At 43.8% G+C, this 15,744-nt stretch overlaps 1 protein-coding gene across 9 annotated transcripts in view; it reads right to left on the reverse strand.

Moving 5' to 3' along the window:
- The window catches only part of RARB (retinoic acid receptor beta), a 750,738-nt gene that overhangs the window by 441,310 nt on the left and 293,684 nt on the right, over positions 1-15,744 (reverse strand). For 7 of the 9 annotated variants that reach the window (XM_083188725.1, XM_083188722.1, XM_083188726.1 and 4 more), the window contains one exon: positions 110-609. The exons of the other annotated variants lie outside the window; for them this stretch is intronic. In XM_083188725.1, coding sequence (XP_083044851.1) covers positions 110-287 — 178 coding nt within the window. In that variant the 5' untranslated portion in view covers positions 288-609. The remainder of the gene's footprint in view (positions 1-109; positions 610-15,744) is intronic. 9 annotated transcript variants of the gene reach the window in all.

Raw genomic sequence — 15,744 nt, forward strand, 5'->3', positions numbered from 1 at the left:
TGCATTCCATGGGTATTGTGTATGTTTTAACAAACCAATGAGAAATAAGCCACTTTATAGAAAACATGACATGACACAGCAGCATACAATATGGTTACGTTACACTTACTTGCTGGAGATGGTGTGCTGCAACTGCTTGTGGGAGGATGGCCTTGAAATCCATGTAATGCTGGAAGGGGGAGCCCCCCAATAACAGGAGGAAACAAGAAAGGATAGTGGGTGGCTGGATAGTGATTCATATGTCCGTTCACAGCTGGGAGAGGACATGAACGACTGCTGGTTGTCATATTAAAATATCATTGCGTATGATAACTCATCTGTGAATAGAACGCACCATCCCTTCCAGCTGACAAATAACTAGTTAGGAGAAAATACATTAAAAATGTATACAGAGTTTCAGCTCAGTTGAGGAATGATTCTGGTTACAATCGCAGAAAATTTGATTAACGTCTTCAGCCCAAAATTGTTGCGGATAAAAAATGGCTTAATATTGTGCTTCCAATCCTGCTACTATGTTGTTGTTGGTTTTCTTATTTTAGTTTTGTTTTGCTATGATGCCAGTATATTTATTCCCCGATCGCTTTGTGGATGTGCGTTTCACCCAAATCACTAAAACAGAAAAGAAAGAAATACACATATAATAAATATAAAAATACATGCAAATCATTGGAATGCAATTCAGCTTGTAGTAAGATATTTTAATAAGTGCAGAGTTTCACAATTGAAATGATGGCATTGTGTATAAAACAAAAGCATTTAAAAGCCAGAAACCATTTTCATTAATGCATTTGTAGCAGCGATAAACAAATCATCTACCGTCTTGGGAAATATTTGCTGTCTTGTGCATTCTTGGGTAAAGGAATAAGATGCATCACACATGAAACAATGACCTAGATATACTAAAATCATGGAAAGAAAGTTAAAAATTGCAAAACCTTGGTCTCTATAGATACATTTAAGCCAGTTTTTCACCTACAATCTTCCATCCTGGTTTCCCATGCTGAGGCAATGTAACGCTCCAGACATAACTTTTAGTTATATTATTGTTCTTATACCCTTACACTATAATGTAATAATATATCATCACAATCTAAAAATCATTGCTCTATAAAACACAATACAGTACAGTGATCGCGCTCGCTGAAAACAATTGTGGGTCCAGGGGACCCCTCACTTTGTAAAGTTGGGGTCCTACGCCACTGTTTTTGGGTCCCATCACATATTATGCTTTTCAGTTACACCCCCCTTCCCTACTGTCACTAAAGTGCTCCTTAAAGTGACAGAAGAAAGATTGAGTGGCATGAGATACAAAGAGAGTGTCAGGTAAAGAGAGTGAAAAGGGGAGAGGAGCGAGAAAGAGGGGTGGTCAGGTAAGAGAGCTTCATGGAAAAAGAGGGAATGAGAAAAAGAGAGATGTGTGAGATAAAGAGAGGGTGTCCAATAGAGAAAGGGGAATGAGGAATAGAGCGAGGGATGGGAGCAGGAGAAAGAGAGAATGTCATGGAGAGAAAGATAAGAGTAAGAAAGAGTGTCTAGGAGAGAAGGGGTGGGGTGGACAGGGAAAGAGAGAGAGAATAAGAGAGCATGTCAGGGAGAGAAAGGGATTAGACATAGGGAGAAAGCTAGATAGAAAGCGCAAGGGGGAGCGGTGGTGAAAGAGAGCATGTGAGAGATTGCTGAAGAGAGGGGAAGCGTGGGGAGAAGAGAGAGAGCGCAGAAAGACTAGGGAAGGAAGGATAGATGTATGAAGCAGTGATAAGGGAGAAGTGATAAAGTGCATGCTACTTTATCACCAGCCAATCAGATCCTAACTGTTCCTTTTTAAACCCAGCTTGTAACTTTACAGTCAGGAGCTGATTGGCTGTCGATAAAGTACAAGGCACTTTATCACTTCTTATCCCTTATCACTGCTTCATATATCTAGCCCAGAGAGAGATAAGGAGAGAGCTGAGGTGGAGGGGGAGTGAGAGGTTTGAAAGAATGGGGGCAGGGGGAGAGGGAAAAAGAGGAAAGAACAGATGAGATAGGGGGAGAGGGGCGAGGGGTAGAGAGCATTTGGTACTTGTTTATTATCTGGGCGCCCGCAAAATCTTCCGAAAATCGTCCGCAAATCGCATGCAAAAATCGGATGCGATTTAGCGGCCGATTTTTGATGTTTTGATTTAATAAAGCGTGGTGAGCGCAGCGAGCCACCGAGCCGGAAGCATGGCGAGCGTAGCGAGTCCCGTGAGGGGACGTGTAAAACGATCCCGAAGCGTGGCGAGCGCAGCAAGCCCCACGAGGAGACAAGGAATACTTGACGTGTATTCCGCGTCCCCTCGCCATGCTTCGGGATCGTTTTCCGCGTCCACTCGCCACGCTTTGGGCTGACTTGGATAATGAGGGTGGGTACTTGTTTCATAGCATGGCGCCCCCGATTTCCATTGTAGTGCATCGCATCGTATTGCATGCAATATAGTGGCATGGAATGCATGCAATGCGATTTTTAATTGTACAAGCACCCTGATGGGTGCTTACAATGTTAAATGCACCCCCATTGTCAACGCCACCCCCACTATCAACGCCAAACTGCAGTGTGGCGAGCGCAGCAAGCCCGCGAGGGGCGGAGGTACGCCTCCTCCGACCTTTTCATACCTTCACTATCCACGTCGGCGTGGAGTTGATTTTAGATAGTGTAGCGAGCGCAGAAAGCCACCGAGCCCGAAGCATGGCGAGCGGGCGCGGAATACATGTAAAGTAATGCTGGCATGCGATGCTATGCGATATTTAATTGTACAATCTGGGGCATTTTCCCGAAAATCACATCGCTTACCATCGCATATGTTATGCCATGGTATGCGCCGTGCTAGGAAACAAGTACCTGGGTTTGTGCAAGGATGGAATAGCATGCAAATCGGCAGGAAATGTCAGAAAATCTGCAAAATAGCGTCCGGAAATCGGCCGCAAAATCGCATCGCGGATCAAATTAGACGAAAATGTACATTAAATCGGACGCCCAGATAATCCACAAGTTCCGAGCATTTTAGAGAGAAAAAGAGGAGAAAGAAAAGGGGACTGGGAGCATTGTGATTGGCTCACGGTGACCTCTGATCTGTAGGTGTCGGCATGCGTATGTCGATGTGTGTACTTTTTTTCTGCTCATTTATGTATTCTCAGGCGCTGTGGAACCCTTGTGGTGCCATATCAATAAACAATAACAATGATTATAATAAAATAGGTTGTCTGACACCTACTGTACAGTACTTAGTACATTCTTTTTCCCAATAGCTACAGTATTTACTCTAGTTATTGGGTAGAATATTACCTCAAATATTGTTCTGTGGTGGAAGAGCCGAAGAACAAGCTTTGTGATGAATGGCACTGACAGCAATGAAACAAAAGTTTTTTGGAGTTTTTTTGTTAAATTTTTCCATGTTGCCATAACTAGGAGGATTATGGTGCATTGGACACATGCCTACTGGAGGAGAGGAGTGTGTTTTTGCATGTTGTATGCATCAAGACTCAAGTTCCGGTTGATGCTGAGTCACATCCAATTCATCTGCCTCTCCACTTGTGTCTGAAGTAAGCCTTACCCTGTTGCTTTCATGTAGGCAGTGACCAGTGATATAATTGTGGGCTATGTAGACTTTATGTAGAAGCATAAATACACCTGCCTTCACACCAAGCATACGGATAAAGGCTGTCAGTTGAAAAAGATTTGAGCAAACTGCAAAATATTTAGTTCCGTGTAAGCAAGGCAGGAACATATATTCTTTGCATTCAACTCTGTCTTGATCGTCTATAAGCATCTGAGGTTTTAAAGTGAATTATTATTTCAAACAACTTTCATTTATGATTTGTACATGTCCTACGGAAAATGTTACTCATTTCTTACTGTGCTTTATGGTAAGAGGGGTGTTAGTTTTAGGATGCCGGAAGGGAGGATTATTTATTTATAAACAGTTTCATATATAGCGCACACATATTCCACAGCCCTTTACAGAGAATATTTGAACATTTACATCAGTCCCTGTCCCAGTGGAGCTTACAATCTATATTCCCTACCACATGTACATGCACACACAGACATTCTAGGGTTAATTTTTGTTGCGAGCCATTTAGCCTACCAGTCTATTTTTGAATTGTGGGAGGAAACCATAGTACTCGGAGGAAACCCATGCAAGCACGGGGATAATATACAAACTCCGCACAGTTAGGGCCATGGTGGGGATCGAGCCCATGATCTCAGTACTGTGAGGTAGTAATGCTAACCATTACACCATACGTGCTGCCCCTTTAGCCAGTCATCTGTATGCATTCCTTACATAATGATGCTTATGAGAATAACAGAGTAAACATATATACTGTAGTATAAGGTTCAGAAGGACAATACCTTGGTCCGCTGAGTAGAGTATGCAGAGGTGCACTTTCTCAGTAGTCAGCACATAATTACCCAGCATCAATATAATATTGAAAAATGACAGCTAGGAGCTGGTTGGTTGGGACTTTGTACCTGATATAAGTGCTATCAGAAGGGGCTGAATTCAGCTTCATTCCGATGGTGAGGGTTATACACGCGCGCGTATTTGCACATGTGCTGACCCCCTGTGGCAACGCCTTAGTTGAGTGTGACAGTTGCTGAGGCAACAGGGGGAACGCCCAGCATTTTATGGCCGTTCCCATGAAAATGCTGGGCGTTCCTCTGGGAACACAGGCATGGCATTCCCTGCTCGGGGCAGGCGGCTGACGTCACATGATCTCAGAGCCCTCCCCACTTTTCATCGATCTCCGACGGAAATAAAGGTCAGTTCTGACTGACTTTTATTACCAAAGGGGAGAGAAATCTTCGACCATCAAATGATTTCTCTCCCCTTTGGCCGCATGGGAGGGGATGTGTGGTCGCATGCTAGCAAGGGAATGCAGGCGGCGCGGATGGCCGTTCGGCAAGACGGTGCTGACCTGTTCACTAGGCTGCGAGTGAATGCAGCCTAGCGAACTGGTCTGAATTAGGCCCTTTATTTAAAACCACTTCTCCAAGGCTTAGTTCCTTAAATCACTATAGCCAGATTATGCATAGAAAGTATTGTTCTTTTTTATGTTGCTATTCCTAATATAATAGCGAGAACTGTGGTTAGCACACACCTAGGAGCTATGTCTTGCTTGAGCTTGTGCAGTATTTAGAGCACTAGTAAAGGGGCACAAGCCTCAGGATGAAGACTTGCATGTACAATCGTGGCGTCTGCTCTAAAATACTGCACAGTCCCTGGAAACGCTGCTCCTACATGTGGCTATCCATAGCTTTGGCTATTAGATTAGGGAAGCAGATAAAAAACAATTCTTCCTATCCATAGGTCTGGCTATTAGATTAGGAACATAGATAAAAAAAACTGTTTTGAGACGCAAACTCTGCAACATGACACTCTTGCACAGAGCATCAATTTTTGAAAAGCCTTGGGATAAAATTAAATTGTCTCAAAAACACGGAAAGTCTGAGGAGAAGAGTAAAAATCAATGTTAGTTAAACTGAAACACAGCCTTCAGACTATGGCAATACACCAAACCCATGCAAGCACTGCCACCTTAATTTACACAGTGAAATCTATGTGGCCCAGACAAGATCAATCAGGACAACTACTAACGAGTAATTTCTCAATGATAACACTAATACTAGCACTAGTGTACACAGGATGCTGCTCAGGAGGAGTATTCATGTTTTTTTTTATGATTCTTTTTATCTATTGTATAAAACCTTACTCATCAGTGGTCTTTGTGGACTGCAGTTATATTCATAAGACTTCCTGTATTGATTTGCAAGATGTACATTTACAGGTATGTAGGACTAGCTGAGGTACCTGGCGTTGCTCGGGCTTGGTTGTACAATTAGCGTTACTTGCACTTTATCCTTCTTTTGTTTTATGCTTAACCGCTCACCATGCCCATGGTGTGACTGTCATAGACCTGTCTGTGGTGGGCTCTTGCATCTGAGCACATTTTTTATTCTTAAACCCCATGGTCTCTACCTCCTTTACGCTATGCAACTCTGCCATATCTTGCATCCCAGACTCACTTTGTGTAGTGGCCAAACCACTTTTTGGCGGTGTCAGGATTGCGGGTTTTAGTGGCTGTGAATCTAATCTGGACCCAATCAATGTCCTCTACCCGCTCTGTTATACAACTCTGCCATTTGTTGCTTCCCTGATCAACTTTGTGTAGCAATCGTACCCCTTTTTGGGCCCCTGGTGGGGTCGGGATCGGAAGTCTAAGTGGCCATAAACCTAATCTGAACCAATGTACTCTACCCCCTCTATGTTATGCAACTTTGCCATACCTTGCCATTCCCTGACCCACTTTATGTAGTGGCCGGACCCCTTTTTAGGCACCTGGACCCAGATTGTAAGTTATGTGTGTACCAAATTTGGTGTATATTGCTCCAGGCATTCCAGAGTTATGCTGGATTCCTTGCTTCCCTGACTCATTTTGTGTAGAGGCCAACCCCCTTTTTTGGCCACCACAGGGGTGCTAGATGTGCCTTACCACAGCAGTATTTTTTCCAGATTTGAAGTCATGTATGTACCGAGTTTGATGTAAATTGCTCTAGGCAATGTATCCATCGTCGCTGATGACACAAAACTGAGTAGAGTTATTAAATCAACGGAGGATGTCTCCGTGCTTCAAAATGATCTTAACAATCTAGATGAGTGGGCAAAAAAGTGAAAAGTGAGGTTCAACGTGGATAAATGCAAGGTTATGCATCTTGGTAAACATAATCAATGTGCTAGCTATAATCTAAGCGGGGAGGCACTAAGTAATTCAGAACTTGAAAAGGACCTAGGAGTTCAAATAGATAACAAACTGGGGTGTAGTGCTTAATGTCATATAGCAACAATTAAGGCAAACATGATACTAGCATTCATAAAAAGGAATATGGAAACTAGGAACTCAAATGTAATTATGCCACTATACAAAGCATTGGTTAGGCCACATCTAGAATATGGAGTACAATTCTGGGCCCCACACTATAAAAAGGACATCATAGAACTGGAAAAAGTCCAAAGAAGAGCGACAAAGCTAAGAAAAAGAATGGAGAATTTAAGCTATGAAGATAGATTGAACCATTTAGGATTGTTTACTCAGAAACTTGTTGAACCGTTTAGGATTGTTTACTCAGAAAGATTGTTTACTACAGAAAATAAACGTTTAAGGGGGGACATGCTTAACATGTACAAATATATCAGAGGCCTGCTGCTGCGTGGGACCAGGAAATCCTCTCCTCTCCCTCTGGCTTTTGCGGGTGATGGATGAGCCTGCTTGTGGGAACTAGCAGGGGCAGTGGCTAGGTCGGCGATAGGTCTTGGTCCGCCATTGGGGCCTCCTGAGGCAGAGGCTTCCTCACCTTTTGGTCCGGAGATCTCTCCCCGGGGTCGCCACCAGGAGTTGGGTCACCGGTAGCATTGGCGTCAGACCACTGGTCTGCGGACAGGCCTCCTGTGTTGTCGTGCCAGTGTGACATCATCCAGGGGGCGCCAGGGGCTTGGATGTCTGGGGACCAGGCTGCTGGAGATGACGCAGCCTGCGGGGACATCCCTTTAGGGACCACCAAAATGCTGCCTGGGGGGTACTGGTTCACCCTGCCTTTCACCTCTGCCTATGGGTGTCTAAGTACCGGCTGTGGCATGCCCATCACTAGATGCATACGCAGATAGGATAGGACTAGTAACAAACCTGGAATAATTGTCCTCTTACCACATTAGCACTTAATATACCCCTCAAATTGCAGCTGCGCTTTATGGAGCAGACTGTAATATGTTGTGTATGCACCATCCAGAAGCACTGGCGCAAAGCTGTGTGCATCAACTGCACATTACAATTTATCTTAACAGTTTCTAATGTTATATTTACTGTATTGTTCCTTTAATGCCTGGGTTTATAAAGGTCACTAGATGCTTTAGTACATATTAAGCTGTAAAAATAATATTTTGTGCATTTATAAGCCTTAGAGCATTGCATAAAGATTTTGTTACTAATGCACCTCTGGGTTCATCCTTAGGGCGGGATGTACTAAAGGGAAAATGCGGTAAAACCCCCGTTTTACTGCATTTTCCTATGTATCATCACCGGTTCGCCTCGTTTTCGCTGGCCAGGGTATCGCCACCCAGAGGGTGGCGATACTCTATAGAAGCCTATCGGCTTTTTTCGCCGACCGCCGTACGCGCGCCGCCCCCCCTCCCGTCCTCCTTTAACCTCCTCCTCCCCCTGGTGTCACAGCCGGCAGGACATCCGGCTTCAGGGGGGAGGAGGAGACGCAGGGGGACGCTGGCAGCCGCCGGGAGGTGACGGAGACCCCCGCAGCCCACATCACAGGTATCGTGGGGGTCTCCGTTACCGCAGCCCGATGCTGGCCGCATATGTTAGTACATATGCGGTAGCATCGCGGCGGCTGCCGTGCAAAGGGCGGCGATGTATGTTGATACATCCCGCCCTTAGTGTCTCACTGGGGAGGGTCCTGCTGGAATGTGCAAGGGCTGCTGGGAGATGTAGGCTGGCTTCCGGGAGGAAATTTCACTGGTTTGAAGGAAGGGGAGCCCCCCAACCCACACACACATACTCATACACAGTTACACACACTCATATACACTTAAAAACAAACACCTAACTATACTCACTACTGCAGAAGAGCTGATACAGGACACTGGTGGAAGAACACACTTTGCAAGATGAATGATTATTTAATTACTAATTAAGCTAACTGTACACTTCCAATTGCATAATTAATTATCAGGGGTAAGGAGTTATGCTAGGTCACAAATTATCAAAGGAAAAATCTGACTTGCTCTGGAGGTGTTTTGAGAAATCACAACGTCCCATTTTCAGTTCTGTGATTCAGTTCATGCGTAGTCTAATGCAGGGCAGCATCTGAGCACGTGCTCAGATGCTGCCTGGCTTGTCCGGTTCCCGACAGTGCGGCTCTGCACAGCGTTACGAGGTTAGAGGTCACGCTGCGCAGGCCACACAGCACACCTCGTCCTGGGCACGGTGCCTTTTCTGCCACATTCCATTGAGTCCTGCCCGGTTTCAGGACAAATAGCCCACCCACCCGGCTTCTGGCACCATCTCATGCCCACTCGGCAGCACCGCACATGTAAGTAAATATGTGGGGCGGCCGGGCAGGGAAGCTAATCCCGTGACCCTGGCAATCCCGGTATTGAGCATTTTTCAATCCCGGGACTGAAAAAATGGCCCCGGGATTGGCTCCCCAATTACAAATGTATTTTGAAGCTAAAATTGTTATCTGTACTAAAGAATATTGTTTTTTTTTCTAGCAATATAGTTCAATGTCATAAGTTGTTAACATCTATCTGAGAAATTGCACTTCCAGATAAACTTCAATATAGATAAGTTGAAGGTCTGACACATGTACAACCTAACTCTTTCACTTAAATCGTGGAAGACACATGAACAGACATCCATCCCTTCATTGCTAACCGCAGCAGACAAAAATCATCCTTCCACAGCTCCTATCTTACAATTAGTGGTGAGACCTTAGCAATGTCATGCTTAGCAATACAGGTTTACTTGAGATTTTATAACAGGACGTGAAGGTAGGCTTCGAAATTTCTAATGATGGCTATAAATATTCCTCTGTTTTATAGACTGTACTTTAAATATTTGAAAAATTAATTTCTATGACAAATCTACGTCTACCATCACCAACTATTGGGCACAGATGGCTTTAAAAGCTAGAATGCCAAAGGTTCATAAACTGAATATAACGTGATCACAGACACAATAACTTTGTATAGCAAGGCAATCTTATTATATTAGATCTTGTAATGATTTCTACATGTGTGATGTCAGGATTCACAATCAGGAATAGGAGTTTGTGCAAGTAACTAGTACTCACTGGTCAATACAGCCAATGGTATCACGGTCACTAGCAGCAATAATAGTCTCAGAATAAAAGTACATGCATTTAAGCAATTTTTTATTTATTTTTATGGTACTTGTTTCCTAGCATGGCACCCAATATTTTCATCTTATGGCATCTTATGCGATCGCATCGCATGACATATAGCCACATACAATGCATGCAATGGTATACGATTTTATACGATCAACGCGAACCCAAAGCATGGCGAGTGCAGCGAGGCCGCGTGGGGCGGCGGTACGCGTCCTCCAACCTTTTCATACCCCCACTATCCACGTCGGAGTGGAGTTGACTTTAGAAAGTGTGGCGAGCGCAGCGAACCCCGCGAGGGGACACAGATTACTTTACATGTATTGCGCGTCGCCACGCTTCGGCCTCGTATTCCGCATCCGATCGCCACGCTTCGGGCTCGGTGGCTCGCTGCGCTCGCCACACTATCTAAAATCAACTCCACACAGATGTGGATAGTGGGGGTATGAAAAGGTCAGAGGACGCATACCAACGCCCTTCGCCGGCTCGCTGCGCTCGCCACATTTCGGGTCGGCGTTGATCGTGGGGGTGGCGTTGAGTATGGGGGGCCATTTAACATTGTAAGGACCCATCAGGGTGGTTGTACAATCAAAAATCGTATACGATCGCATCCTATGCCATTGTATACCATCGTATACGTTATTTAGTGTTATGGTATGCGATGCAATGGGCGCCGTGCTAGGAAACAAGTACCATTTTTATTTATTTATTAATTAACAGTTTCTTATATAGCAGACACATATTCTGCAGCGGTTTACAGAGAATATTATTCACATCAATACCTGCCCCAGTAGAGCTTACAATCTATATTCGCTACAACATGTACACGCACACACATTCATTCTAGGGTTCATTTTGTTAGGTGCTAAACAACCTACCAGTATATTTTGGATTGTGGGAGGGAACTGGAGTACCCGGAGGAAACCAGCGCAAGTACGGGGAGAATATACACACTCTGCACAGTTAAAGCCATGGTGGGAATTGAACCCTTGACCTCAGTGCTGTTTTAGAAAGGCAAAATAGTAATGTGCAACACACAACTTGGTAATGCAAGTAATAAGTCTGTAAATATTTGATATAGACAGATTTGGTCATGTGCAATACTTTAGGTAACATGACCAAGTAGGAAATAAAAAGATATGGATCGGAAACCTAAAATATGGCTCATAATAATATTTTAATTATATATTGCTCATTCTCAAATAGGACCCAAGAGGCTTAACATATATAATGAAAATAATACAAAACAAAGAAGTATAGAAAAGCTTTTCATAAAATACATAGAGCATGGAGATGCTAAAGAACAATTAAGGACATTATTTTGTAAACAGGAAAGTCCTGTATCTGTTTTTGAAGGATTCTAGAGTGGGAGCCAATTGAACTTTGTAAAGCGCTGCGGAATTTGTGTGCGCTATATAAGAAACTGTTAATAAACTGTATGGGGAAGTGAGTTCCAAAAAGTCTAATAAGAATGGCTAAAAGCTCAACCGCCACATGAATTACAGGAGATTCTAGGAACTGCTTAAATTCCTTCATCTACAGATTGCAGTAAAGGAGCAATACAGTATGCTTCAGATATCTGAAGACCTGGTCATATAGGGCTTTTAAAGTGAGCCATTCTTGAAAACAATTCACCATCTTACAGACAGCCAGTGGAGTGAGTATATAATAGATGTTATGTAGCTAGAACAAGACTAAATGGTTAAAAGACAGCTGTGTTTTTTGTTAACTGTAAGCAATGCAATTATTTTGCCTCACACAGAACCACCCAGCCCAGCACTCATTGCTCCCTGATGAAGACCCAGCAAGGGTCGATACGCGTTGGAGACACCACTCATCCTCAACCTCTCTTCCCACACAAGTCTCCTCCACCACTGGTGGAGTTGAGCGCATGCCACTCCACACGGTGTCATCTGGAAGCTGCAGCTGTATGTGTTCAAGGGGCATGGAACTACAGCTGATTATACTGCCAGCCGGGCAGGTGACAGCAGGAACCCAGCAGAGACGCGGCGAGGGACGGTCGGACTAGCAGGAGCTAGAGGGTATCAGGTATGTGTTACAGTGCACCACCAGAGGTTTAGGGACGCCAGCCTCTGGTACCACTCCGACACTACCTTGACCCCAACAGAGACTTCAGCCCCACCACCCACCCCTGAACTCTGGTTCTCACCCACCCGTTACACATGGGTGTATCCCCCATTCCCTACTGTGACACGGACCGCAGACACCTTTTCAGGTGCAGCGGTGTGCACATTCCCCCACCCACTTTATTAACCTTTTTATTGAGCATTATCAATAAACCTCTTTCAGTTTTACCTTTACTCCGACATCACATCCTATATTTACCTTACCTACTCATATTGTATGCATCTAGATAGGAATATCCATAGTCCTTAGTGCAGGTCTCCTAATCACTTCTCTCTTACCTATCTATCACTTAGAGGGTGGTCTTCCTCTTTGTTAGGAGACCAGCTGCTGTTTATTGTAAATCTTTCATAGAGCGCCAACCTTGTACTGTATATCAATGCAATTATTTTGCTGGGAGACCAAGTTAGAGGACATTGCAGGAGTCTAATCAAGTTGATACAAATACATGTATAATAGACAGATCTTCAGACAGAATTAATTGATTGACTCTGGCTATGTTCATCATATGAAAGAATGGAGATTCAATTGTGGCTGATATCTGTCAAGCCGTAATCTGGGACAACGTAAATCCAGTAGGATTCAGTCAAAATCAACTAGCACTCATCCACTCTTGGAGCTTAGATAGCCATTTATGTAGGTTATTGGGTTCTTGGTAACCTAAGCAGAGGACAGGTACAGTTGTGTATCATCCGCATAGCAGTGGCCATTGTGCCTTATTATTTCACCAAGTGGTAGCATGTATACTGCAAAAAGCATGGGAGAAAGTACAGAACCTTGTGGGAAACCACATGGTAGTGGCAATGGTGGTGATGATGTGTATACTCCAGATGAAACTCTATGACCTGCTGGTGAGAAGTGATTTTAATAAGCTTAGGACTGTGCCATCCACATCCATTGCAGAGAGTTATTGTTACTAGAGCCATCTGTAATAGTTAAAGGATAATAGATTTGTGGATCTGGGTGGTACATTTTCATGAATAGAACAGCATTTAATAAAGCAACTACAAAATGATTTTCTAAAATAAAGATGTTCTAACATTCAAAGAAATGCAGTTTACCCTCCACTATAACATCTGATTTCATTTCATATTTCTTGTGTCATTCAGTTCTCTATGGAGCAAACACAGTACAGACACAAAAGAATATCCTCTGCATCAGGAGTATGTCTTGTCTATATGGATGTGTGCATGTGGTGACAGCCTGCAGAGATTATTAATGGCAAAGCATGGTACATGTATTGGCTTCTCCTATGATCTAACTTTATAGCAATCCAGTTTTCCAAAATTAATTAATTAAATAACTCTAGGATCCAAATGTAAAAGCCTGCACATTGAGAGAAGCAGAGAGACTTTGGCAATGTACTGTAAATTCAATCTTTAACCAGACACATTTGTTTTGTGGACAAAACAACCTGGGCCTGGCAGCAGATTATGGCTTTTACAATGGAAATATGAAATAGAGATGACTGATAGCTAACACAAATTGGAATTATAACATTTATTGGAAATGACAAATAGGGTGAAATGTAATAGGGTACGATTTTTGAACATGTCCAAAAATCGCCCGAAATTGCACCTTCAAAAATATTTTTTTTGCAGCGAATTCGCATATGTAATGAGATGTGAATTTGCGGCAAAAAAGTGCGATATGGTGCAATTTCGGGTGATTTTTAGACTTGAAAATGTGCGCAATTTCAGACATGCGATTTTGTGTTACAAAAAAAAAAAAAATGGCGTGGGGTCCCCCCTCCTGAGCATGCCCAGCCCTGGACTCATTGAGCAGGACTTGGTTCCAAAAATACAGGGGACAGAAAGTATAGGGGTCCCCCGTAATTCTGAAACCAGCCCCGGACTCTCTCCTGGTTCCAAAAATACGGGGGACAAAACATCTGGGGGTCCCCGTATTTTGAAACCAGCACCGGGCCCCAACAGCCCGCGGTGTCATGCCACAGCCGGGGACTTGTAGTCCACCTGTAAAAAGAATGTTAAAAGACAAGACACACACTCCATGGAGACGCATCAGGCAATCATACTATCAGCCCCTGTAGCGCTGGGACAGCACTACAGAAGCTGTTAGCTGTGCAGGAAAAAGCCAGCTCACCCCGCTGTCACTGCGGGGTGAGCTGGCTGTGGAGCAGACAGACCAGCGCTGGATCCTGGATTGTTAATTATATTGGTGTAAAAGTGAGGTGTGTTTATGTGTATGAAATAAAGTTATACTTTTCTCTGTGTGTGTCTTTTCTTTTAACATTCTTTTTACAGGTGGACTACAAGTCCCATTGGGCCCATTAATGCCCCGCATGCTGCGACTTGTGGTTCTTCAAGTCCCATCGTGCGGGGAGGTCTGCTGGTACTTGTACTTCTCCGGCATAAAGCAATGTTAGGAATGTGAGAATTAACCATATCAGGCCGGCGTCCACTGGCCACGGACGCCAGTGACAGCCCCAGGATTCAACCCTGGATGGGTGAAGCCTGGGGGGGGGACCCCTTTATTGGGGGGGTCCCAACTCCTCCAGGTACCCCATCAAAGGCTGACCAGCCATGGTGCTCATGTTTCGGATAGGAGACCTTATAAAAAAAGTTTCGCCCGGTTGTGGCATGACACCGCGGGCTGTTGGAGCCCGGTGCTGGTTTCGAAATACGAGGGACCCCCAGATTTTTTGTCCCCCGTATTTTTTGAACCAGGACCAGTCCAAGAGTCCAGGGCTGGTTTCAGAAATACGGGGGACCCCTTCGCTTTTTGTCCCCAGTATTTTTGGAACCAGGTCCGGCTCAATGAGCCCGGGGCTGGTTATGCTCAGGAGGGGGGACCCCACGCCATTTAAAAAAAATATATATATATACTTTTACACATTTTTTTACACCTGACCATGCACAGATCTTAATGATCTGTGCAAGATTCTGTCAAATTCGCCTGTCAGAACCTGGTCTATTTTTTTGACGATTTTTGGTAACGTTTACCAAAAATCACACCCTATTACATTTGCAAGTTGTATACTTTATAAGGGGAAAACATCTGGACTGGAATTGAAGTGTGACTAAAAATCGCCACTTCAAAATGTGCAAATTTGTGATTTTTACCGCAAATCTCACCCTATTACATGTGCGATTTTTTTAAAAACGTGCGATTTCGGCCGTTTTTGTTCAAAAATCGCACATGTCTAAAAAATCGCCCCCTATTACATTTCGCCCAGTATGTTCATGAAGTCACACAACTGTGCATGTTCCCATTGTCTTTCCCATAAGCATAGTACATTAAAGAAAACAGTCAGTCATTGTTCAGGCCCCAATCAGTTCATACAAGGCAATACAGTTGAAACAGAAAGGAAAACAGGAAAGACAAACATAATCTTATTAGTGGCTAATGGATATCCGAGAACAACATTTATCTCTTAGTACAGCTCAGAACAATTTGTTTAATAATCAGTTACATTTATATCAAGCAACTTGGTATGTTAATTAAAGCTTGCACAAGTGTTCAGTAGTGGAGTCTCTAGTTTACAACATGCTAGCCAAATGTCTCTTTAAAGCACTTCATGCTTACTGCATGTTGTATCTGACCACCAAATGTCCCACTCATATTCGTTAATTTGGGAAAGCAGAGCAGTTTATTCTTCTAATCTAGTTACAGTAGTAGGAGACAGTCATATAGGTTCCTCTCTT

Source organism: Crinia signifera, chromosome 5, assembly GCF_055691185.1.
Source record: "Crinia signifera chromosome 5, ASM5569118v1, whole genome shotgun sequence".
Taxonomy (NCBI): Eukaryota; Metazoa; Chordata; class Amphibia; order Anura; family Myobatrachidae; genus Crinia; species Crinia signifera.